The 9,456-nt window shown below is 40.8% G+C and overlaps 1 protein-coding gene across 3 annotated transcripts; it reads left to right on the forward strand.

The window, feature by feature from the left end:
* Nucleotides 1-2,105: 2,105 nt before the first annotated feature.
* On the forward strand, nucleotides 2,106-9,237 carry LOC135097984 (uncharacterized). 3 transcript variants are annotated; one of them, XM_064000159.1, is made up of 7 exons: nucleotides 2,106-2,277; nucleotides 2,393-2,459; nucleotides 2,575-2,669; nucleotides 2,891-3,475; nucleotides 8,705-8,771; nucleotides 8,887-8,981; nucleotides 9,203-9,237. In XM_064000159.1, the coding sequence occupies exons 4-6, from the start codon at nucleotides 2,977-2,979 to the stop codon at nucleotides 8,978-8,980; spliced, it is 660 nt and encodes a 219-aa protein (XP_063856229.1). In that variant the 5' UTR covers nucleotides 2,106-2,277; nucleotides 2,393-2,459; nucleotides 2,575-2,669; nucleotides 2,891-2,976; the 3' UTR covers nucleotide 8,981; nucleotides 9,203-9,237. The 3 variants fall into 3 exon arrangements, 2 of the variants coding, with proteins under 2 accessions (XP_063856229.1, XP_063856230.1); XR_010266405.1 differs by having other exon boundaries at nucleotides 2,108-2,277; nucleotides 8,891-8,981; XM_064000160.1 differs by having other exon boundaries at nucleotides 2,108-2,277; nucleotides 8,891-9,237.
* Nucleotides 9,238-9,456: the final 219 nt, after the last annotated feature.

Below are 9,456 nucleotides of genomic sequence, written 5' to 3' on the forward strand. Positions count from 1 at the left end.
GACTGGAGCGCTGTGATAATGTGATTTTCGGCAGACTTCAGAGACCACAGGCGTAGATGGAGTGCTTTACATACAAGAATGCACGCACACTAAGGTGAGTGGCGTGCAGCCAGTGGGATGAATGGCTGCGTCAGGGACTGTTCAATCATGGCAGAGTTTTTAAGTATGAGTAGTTGAAACCAAAATCGTGATAAACTTCGCATTCGGCCACACTAACCGCAGCCATCTGCAGGTGAACACTCTCACACTGGTCTGGCGCCACGCACTCCGTCCTACCCAGCAAGATTACACACTGCCTCAGCGTTACATGGCATCGCGGTGCAACGAATGAGAGCTGCATAAGACTCCACTCTTTGAGTCACCACTCTTGTCATGCACACAATGTTACACGCCGACACAAAGAAGGAGCAAATTGCAGTGGCTTTCTATAATGTTCTCGAAATCGTGGTGCATTATTCCAGTTGGCTGTTCATTATATTTGCTGTTCCTGGGTCGTTGCATTAGAGCTTTGCTGCAGCTTATTTATCTCATAATACTCACTGCTTGAACAACATTCTTCATACAATACTATGGTATTTATCAATGCTAGCGGGATCCCTGAGTAAAACAAGGCATGATAATTTAACTAATACAACGTTTAATTTAACTAATACAACGTTTGATTATGTATACTTAGGAGGAGGAGGAGGAGGAGGAGGAGGAGGAGGAGGAGGAGGAGGAGGAGGAGGAGGAGGAGGGAAGGAGGTGTAGAGGACCCACTCCCTTCTCACTCTCCCTCTCACTATCACCCTCACTGTCACATCTCCACTTCTCCTCTCTCACACCTCTTACTTCTCCCCTTGTCTCTCTCTCTCAGTCATTTTTTTTATCCAAATCCGTGACCTACCCACTCACTCTCACTCTCACATCTCCATCTCTCTTCCTCTCTCACACCTCTCTCACTTCTCCCTTTCTCTCTCTTTCTTCCGACTTTTTAATCCAAATCTGTCATCTACCCACTCCCCTCTTACTCTCACTCTTATTCTCACATGTCCATCTTTCTCCGTATCCACGGTCTTTGACAAAATGTGTGGATGTGATATATAATTATAAAAATAAATCATAAGCCTTTACCATGTGTTGTTGTCCACACTATACTACAACGCGGCCGCTCCTCAGGAAATATGCGGGAATAAGCTGGGGCGTCCATTCATACTGTGCTCCAGTTGTCGTTATGACCAGCTCCCTCCTTGAACCTCTAAGGGTAAGCTAAGTGATGAGGGCGGGCTGGGGAAATACCTGCACGGGTCATCCCCTTCCAGGTGGACCCAGGCGGCGAATGCACCAACAGCCGCGCCACGCTCTCCCACGCCCCACCCTACGCCCTCCCACGCGCACTGCACACCTAGTTATTTACTTAATCGATATCACCTCTTACGTTCTTGATTTAATTACATACTGTCAAACCTTTCCCTCTCAATGCACAGAAATGCACTGGCGACGCAGTGCTACTTCAATTACATTTATAAACGCAATGGTACACTGTGTACGTGGAGGAATGTGTGCGTTGTGCTGTCAAGTGCTGATGTGTGTGTTGCGTGGGTGGCACACATGAAGCCCGTGCTGGAGTGTGTGGGCGGCAGTAATGGTGATGATTCCCTCTGACCCACAATGCCGCCTGGTGGCCGCCTCATCCTCGAGACACTGGCACCACGACGCGCCATTTTGAGCTACAGGGAGATGTGCAGCACGTGTCCTGCCCCAGCAAGCCGTGAATGTGCCCCGATGTCCTCACTGAGCTCCCTGAACGAGCCACACGCGACCCACGCAGCCACGTGACCGTCAGTTGCGCAACCCGCATTGGAGGCAGGTTACATGTTTTCCCTTTGCTACAAAAAAAGACTAACATGGAAATAACATAAAATACACTCATGAAGTGACGGGAAATCTGTATGCATTGTGAAGATCTTTTTTTCCAGAGAGAGAGAGAGAGAGAGAGAGAGAGAGAGAGAGAGAGAGTCTTAAGAAAGAAACAACTGAGAACCTGAACCACAAAACATCATTGTATCATTAAAATGATATGTTAACCATCTATTATTTATTTATACAATATATTTTTGTTATCTGTGTTAAAGAAAATGTAAGTTGTGTTCTATTGGAATAGGAGAAGTTTGGTACGCTTCTTTGTGGTGTTTTGTTTCACCCACTACCTGTGAACATGGTCGGCCTGGCGGGTTGTCTAAGCCGGCCCACCAATGTACTGTGGGTTGTTGTGTTGGGTAGTCCTCTGTGCTACAGGTTAGTTGTGTTTATTTATATACCTCGTGCTGTGAATTAGTATACTGTGGTGAAGATTACAAGCAAAGGATGTGTTTAGTAGCTAAGGTAATACAAGTGATATTATTTTTGCCAGACGGAGAATGTAGGGACGCCCTGGACCTCATGTCGGTTGGTGTGTTGGTTGGTCCTCCGTGCTACAGGTTAGTTGTGTTTATTTACCCGTCATGTGCTGTGATTAGTATAATTTGGTGAAGGTTACAAAATTAGGATGTATTAGTAAGATAGGGTAATGTACAAGGGATATATTGTTGCCAGACAGAGTTGTGAGGACGCCCTGGACTGGATGATAGTTGGGGTGACATGTCAGGTGTGCTACGGGGATTCGAAGAGCGTCAGTGTGGGCCACTGAAGTGAGTACATTATGGGAATTTATTGAGTATTATGAGTGATATACACGTGAAGTTTAGTTGGATTTTGTATACTGATTGTTGCTTTATTTTTATATTTGGGATATGATTGTAACGGATGTCAGAATCTCTACATGAAGTGTTATTTTCTTGGTACCATTGTGAGGGATTGAATTGGGTGTACTATGATATGTGGATGTGTATTGATTTGCCCATGTTTGCAGGTCGAAACACTTCAAGCAATAAACACCTGTTACGATTTGTGGTTTATTACACATTTGGAATCCCCAACATTTCGACTTCAACCACAATGGGCTGGCAAGAGGAGATGGAATTGTTAAAGAGGAAGAGGGCCATTGCCAAGGGGAAATTCACAAGAAAGGTGACCCTGCTGGATGAGGGTGTACGGGAAGGTGAGCCAGTATCAGTATTGAAGAATAACTATGAACAGATTTCTGAGGCCTTTCAACACCTAGAAGACAGTAATGATGTGATATTAAAATATGTGTGTGATAATAAATTAGAAGACAAGTTAGTTAAGGAGGCTGAAGAATACATGATAGATTGTGAAAGAATCATGAAGAAAAGACTAACAGAAATTAGTAGCATTGAAAACATACAGAACAGTGTCAAGCCTAAAGTAAAGATAAAGGCATTTGAGCCTCCTAAATTTGATGGGAATTTAAGAGAGTACCCTCGTTTTAAGGAGGACTTTAAAAATCTAGTCAAAAGTGTGTATGGTGAAGATGCGTATGCATTGAAAATGTGTCTCAGTGGTGATGCCCTTCAGACTGTCAGAGGTGCAGAAGGTAATTATGAAGAGATGTTTGAAAGGTTAGATGACAAGTTTGGAAATGCGAGAAAGGTGGTGGACTTGGTAATAAGTGACCTTAGGGCTTTGAAAAGGATCAATGAAGGTGATACCAAAGGATTTATAAGGATGGTGGATCAGGTGGAACAGTGTTGGCTAGATTTGAAAAATATAAACTTGAATGAGGAACTTAATATTGCTAATGTAGTCAGTCATATTGAGAAGGTGTTGCCCACACTTCAGAAGAGGGAGTGGGTAATAAAGGCAGAAGAAGTATCTGCTACTAGTGATCTCTTTCCCACTTTATTGAAATTTTTGCAAAGGGAGAGAAAGGTATTGGAGTATATGAATTCTAGTGTCAGATCTACTGGCGGTGATAGAAGTTCAGTACATCATGTAAATAATTCAGCTGACAAGGTCATGGAGTCAGATCTGGTAACACTAATAAAACAAATGAAGGAAGAGCAACAACTAAAGAATAAAGATTTAGAGTCATGTATTGTAAATTTGACGGAGATGGTGAAAGGTACCCACTTGAAGACTGGAAATAATGAGGGAGGATGCTGGATTCACAATTCCAGGAACCATGATACTCTTGATTGTTATAAATTTAAGAATCTCAGCAACAAGGAGAGGTTTGAGTTAGCTAGAAGCAATGGAATATGTTTTAAATGCTTAAAGGGATATCATCAGGCATGGAATTGTAATACAAACAAGTTGTGTGATGTCAGGATCAGGGGTCAAGGTGTGTGTAACCGTCATCATCATCCACTGGTGCATTTTGAACAGGAAGAAGGTGCTAGTCATAATACAGTATCTGCAAACACTCTGAACACCTTATTGAATATCAGTACTGTGTACAGTAACACTCAACCTATAACAGTACTGTGGGATTCAGGTTCTGACATAACCTTGGTGACACACAGTATGGCAGAAAAACTAAGTTTGAAGGGTAAGGATGTGAATTTATCCATGATCAAGGTTGGCAATGTAATTGAACATCATTCTACCAAAGAATATTGCATACCACTGATTGATAGGACTGGGCATGTATGGGAAATTAATGCCATTGGTATAGAGGAAATATCTGCTAAAATCAATGAAATTAATGTGTCAGGAGTTAAGGAGTTATTTGTAGGAGTATCAAACCATGATATTAATTGCCCTTGTGGTGAGATTGACATGCTGATTGGGGCCAATTACAGTGAATTATTGCCTAAAGTTGTTCAGACTAATGAAGGTCTTCAATTGCTAGAGAATCCATTTGGATTCAGTATACGTGGCAGACACAGCAAAATAACAGCCTCAGGGAGCACGACGAACCATGTGATTGTGAGAACTCACAAGGTGTCAAGCTCAATAAGCCTCAATGAGATCAAGGTAGAACCTACAGATAAACTTAAGTCACAATTAGATAAATTCTTTGCTTTAGAGGAGAGTGGGGTGCAGTGTGACACAAGATGCCTTAAATGCCTGTGTAAGGGTTGTCCTGTAAGTGACTGTGTCAATATTAAGGAAGAAAGAGAACTGAAATTGATTGAGGAGGGATTAGTATATCATGAAGAAGGGAAGTATTGGACAGCAAGCTATCCTTGGATAAGGGACCCGAGACATCTTAAGAACAATGTAAAAGTGGCCGTGGCTAGATTAAAAACTACAGAAAATAGACTGAAAATATTGGATATCCAGTATGCCCAGAGTTATCACAATGAAATCAAAGACATGGTGAAAAGGGGGGTAGCGAGACAATTAAGTGAAGAGGAAATGCAGTCATACAATGGCCCAATTCACTACATTTCCCATCATGAAGTATTGAAACCAGATTCTGCTTCAACACCTCTGCATATTGTATTTAACTCATCTTCATCATACATGGGACAAAAACTTAATGATTTTTGGGCAAAAGGGCCAGTTGTTCTTAACAACATGATTGGAGTCTTGCTAAGATTTAGACAGGAAAGGGTTGCCATAACTGGTGATATATCAAAAATGTATCATTCTGTGAAAATCAACACACTGGACCAACACACACACCGATTTCTATGGAGAGATTTAAACAGTAACAGACCACCTGATCACTATGCCCTGACCTCAGTGACTTTCGGGGATAGGCCAAGTGGGACCATAGCTGTGCTAGCATTAAGGCATACTACAGAAAAATTTGGTAAAGGAGATCCTGAAGTTTATAACATGATTGTAAACAACACATATGTTGATGATATTCTCTATTCCATTGATACGGTAGAAAAGGCTTTTGATTTGATACAAAGAGCAGAACATGTAATATCTCTTGGAAACTTTCATGTGAAGCATTGGATAGTAAGTGGGCAACATGAGAACCATAGTATCAACATCATGGAATCTGACAATGAGAAAATTCTAGGGCTCAAGTGGAATCCCAAGGATGATAATTTCTCTTTTAATGTTAAGGTAAATTTCTCTCCTAAAGTTAAAAAGATCCGGAGTGGTCCAAACTGGGATCATAGAGAGATTAAGCCAAACTTCCCTGAGGTGCTAACTCGCAGAAGGATACTAAGTCAAGTGGCATCCTTCTATGATCCATTGGGGTTAGCTGTACCAGTTGTGTTGAGAGCAAAAATTTTGATGAGATCTATGATCTCAAAATGTGATCCAAATAAGAGAGTGGAATGGGATGAACCATTAGATGCCGATATTGTAAATGAATGGAAATGTTTTTTCACTGATTTGTATGGAGTAGAAAACTGCACATTTAAGAGACCTCTGAAACCAGCCAATGCATCAGGTAAACCCATACTTGTGATCTTCTCTGATGGCAGCACACAAGCGTATGGAGCATGTGCGTATGTTAGATGGCAGACTGATGACAACAAATTTCAGACTAATTTGATCATGGCTAAAAACAAAATAGCACCTATGAGACAATTGACCATTCCTCGTCTAGAACTTTGTGGAGCTCTTTTGTCAGCTAGATTAAGAGAAACTATAGTGAGAGAATGCAACTGGGAATTTGAATCCATATTCCATATTGTAGATTCATCTATTGTCAGAGATCAGATTCAAAAGGAATTGCATGGGTTCCGGCCCTTTGTGGCTGTCCGCATAGCAGAAATACAACTGAAAACAAATCTAAAGGATTGGTGGTGGGTGGACACAGTTCAGAATGTGGCAGATTTAACTTCTAGACCATGCACTTCAGATAAGATTAAGGAGGATTCAACTTGGCAACATGGGCCTGAATTTTTGAGATTGCCAATTTCAGAATGGCCAGTTAAACAGCAATGTGCAGATCACTTACCGGATAGAATAGGCATTACTATGACAGTTGCTAAAGGACATCTGAGAAATTTAAGCATGATTAATGTGAAAGGATTTAGCAAATATGAAACTTTGTCGAGAGTTACATGTAGGATAATGTCTATATTCAAACATAAATCCTTAAAAGCTGTGCTGAAGGAGCCTACGTCTGAGGAAATGGAAGAAGCAGAAGTACTGTGGGTAAAAACCATGCAAAGTAACATGACTAACTGGCAAGACAGGTACAGAAGGTTAGGCCCCATAATGACAGACAATGGAGTAATTTTAGTGGGTCAAAGAATATCAAAATGGTTAAAGGAAAACTGGAATCAAGATCACTTCATGTTGATACCAGCTAACCACCCAGTTACTAGACTGTATGTGTCCAGCTTACATAGTAGAGATCATGCAGGTATTGAAACCACCTTGGCCAAGTTACAGAGTAAGTTTTGGGTGCCGGGAGCCAGGAAATTAATAAAGTCAATTAAAGATAAATGTGTCACATGTAGAAAACTCTCAAAACAAACTGAGAACCAGTGTATGGGTCAGGTGTTAGAAGAAAGAATGAAGCCAACTCCACCATTCTATCATACTGCTGTCGATTTGTTTGGACCATTCAATATTAAGGACACTGTTAAAAGGAGAACTCATGGTAAGGTATATGGGGTAATATTCAACTGCTTAGTTACTAGGGCAGTTTATGTAGATTTGGCAGAAGGATATAGTGCAAGTGATTTCATGGCAACTTATCAAAGATTCATCTCAGTCAGGGGTGCACCCAGAATACTGTATTCTGACAGAGGGAGCCAGCTGATAGCAGCTGGAAAGAATATTGAAAGAATTGGAAAAAATGAAGGAGTTACTTGGAAATATAATAGACCTAGTGATGCACCATGGTACAATGGTGCCAGTGAATCCCTTATCAAATCAGTGAAAAGAAATCTTTGTATTGCAATTGGGGATTCAGTATTAACTTTTGGTGAACTTCAGACAGCCTTATTTAATGTAGCCAGTATGATGAATGAAAGACCCATAGGGGTAAAACCTTGCTTTAATTTAGAACTTGGTAATTACCTCTGCCCTAATGATCTATTGCTTGGACGAGCTAGTGTAAAATGTCCACAGGGAATATATGATTCAGATGGAGACCATAAAAGAAGATTAGAGTTTATTCAGAAAATTGTTGAATCATTTTGGAGAAAATGGCAGAGAGATTTCTTTCCAACGATGGTAGTAAGACAAAAATGGCACACCAATAGGAGAAATGTAAGAGTGGGTGATGTGGTTTTAGTTCAAGATGCTAATGCAGTTAGAGGTACCTGGAAATTAGCTCAAGTAATAAAGGCAGATCCAGGTCGTGATGGTGCTGTAAGAGATGTAGACTTAAGGTATAAGATAGTCAAGGAAGGTAAAGGATATGATGGGGTGACAGACAAAGTCATGAGTAGGTCAGTGCATAGGTTAATAGTGTTATTACCTAAGGAAGAACAAGAGTGATGATGAGCGTGTAGGATCATTATAGATATGATTTATCTACATGTACCAAAGCATTCTATGTACTACCTGTGTATATTGTATGTTCACTTTGGTCGGGGTGGAGTGTATCATTAAAATGATATGTTAACCATCTATTATTTATTTATACAATATATTTTTGTTATCTGTGTTAAAGAAAATGTAAGTTGTGTTCTATTGGAATAGGAGAAGTTTGGTACGCTTCTTTGTGGTGTTTTGTTTCACCCACTACCTGTGAACATGGTCGGCCTGGCGGGTTGTCTAAGCCGGCCCACCAATGTACTGTGGGTTGTTGTGTTGGGTAGTCCTCTGTGCTACAGGTTAGTTGTGTTTATTTATATACCTCGTGCTGTGAATTAGTATACTGTGGTGAAGATTACAAGCAAAGGATGTGTTTAGTATCTAAGGTAATACAAGTGATATTATTGTTTGCCAGACGGAGAATGTAGGGACGCCCTGGACCTCATGTCGGTTGGTGTGTTGGTTGGTCCTCCGTGCTACAGGTTAGTTGTGTTTATTTACCCGTCATGTGCTGTGATTAGTATAATTTGGTGAAGGTTACAAAATTAGGATGTATTAGTAAGATAGGGTAATGTACAAGGGATATATTGTTGCCAGACAGAGTTGTGAGGACGCCCTGGACTGGATGATAGTTGGGGTGACATGTCAGGTGTGCTACGGGGATTCGAAGAGCGTCAGTGTGGGCCACTGAAGTGAGTACATTATGGGAATTTATTGAGTATTATGAGTGATATACACGTGAAGTTTAGTTGGATTTTGTATACTGATTGTTGCTTTATTTTTATATTTGGGATATGATTGTAACGGATGTCAGAATCTCTACATGAAGTGTTATTTTCTTGGTACCATTGTGAGGGATTGAATTGGGTGTACTATGATATGTGGATGTGTATTGATTTGCCCATGTTTGCAGGTCGAAACACTTCAAGCAATAAACACCTGTTACGATTTGTGGTTTATTACACATTTGGAATCCCCAACAATCATTAACCTAACAAATGTGGCGGATGAAAGATAAAAGAGTACAAAGCAATGTAGCGAAACAAAACGAAAACCATTAAAATCACCCTGGAGTCGAGGCATTAAAGTGGTGGGGAAACTGAGTCAAAAATTACCTCTCGCGGCAACAGTAAGTATTCCAGGTCTATTCTGCCTTTATTCCGGCCT

This window comes from Scylla paramamosain, unplaced genomic scaffold, assembly GCF_035594125.1.
Source record: "Scylla paramamosain isolate STU-SP2022 unplaced genomic scaffold, ASM3559412v1 Contig39, whole genome shotgun sequence".
Classification (NCBI taxonomy): domain Eukaryota; kingdom Metazoa; phylum Arthropoda; class Malacostraca; order Decapoda; family Portunidae; genus Scylla; species Scylla paramamosain.

Excerpts from the sequence above, each read along its gene's own strand:
- LOC135097984 (XM_064000159.1), top strand. The coding sequence starts at position 2,977 with ATGGGCTGGCAAGAGGAGATGGAATTGTTAAAGAGGAAGAGGGCCATT. Across the intron at positions 3,476-8,704 it reads GACTGTCAGAGGTGCAGAAG|ACGGAGAATGTAGGGACGCC; the intron begins GTAATTATGAAG and ends ATTGTTTGCCAG. Across the intron at positions 8,772-8,886 it reads GTTGGTCCTCCGTGCTACAG|ACAGAGTTGTGAGGACGCCC; the intron begins GTTAGTTGTGTT and ends TATTGTTGCCAG.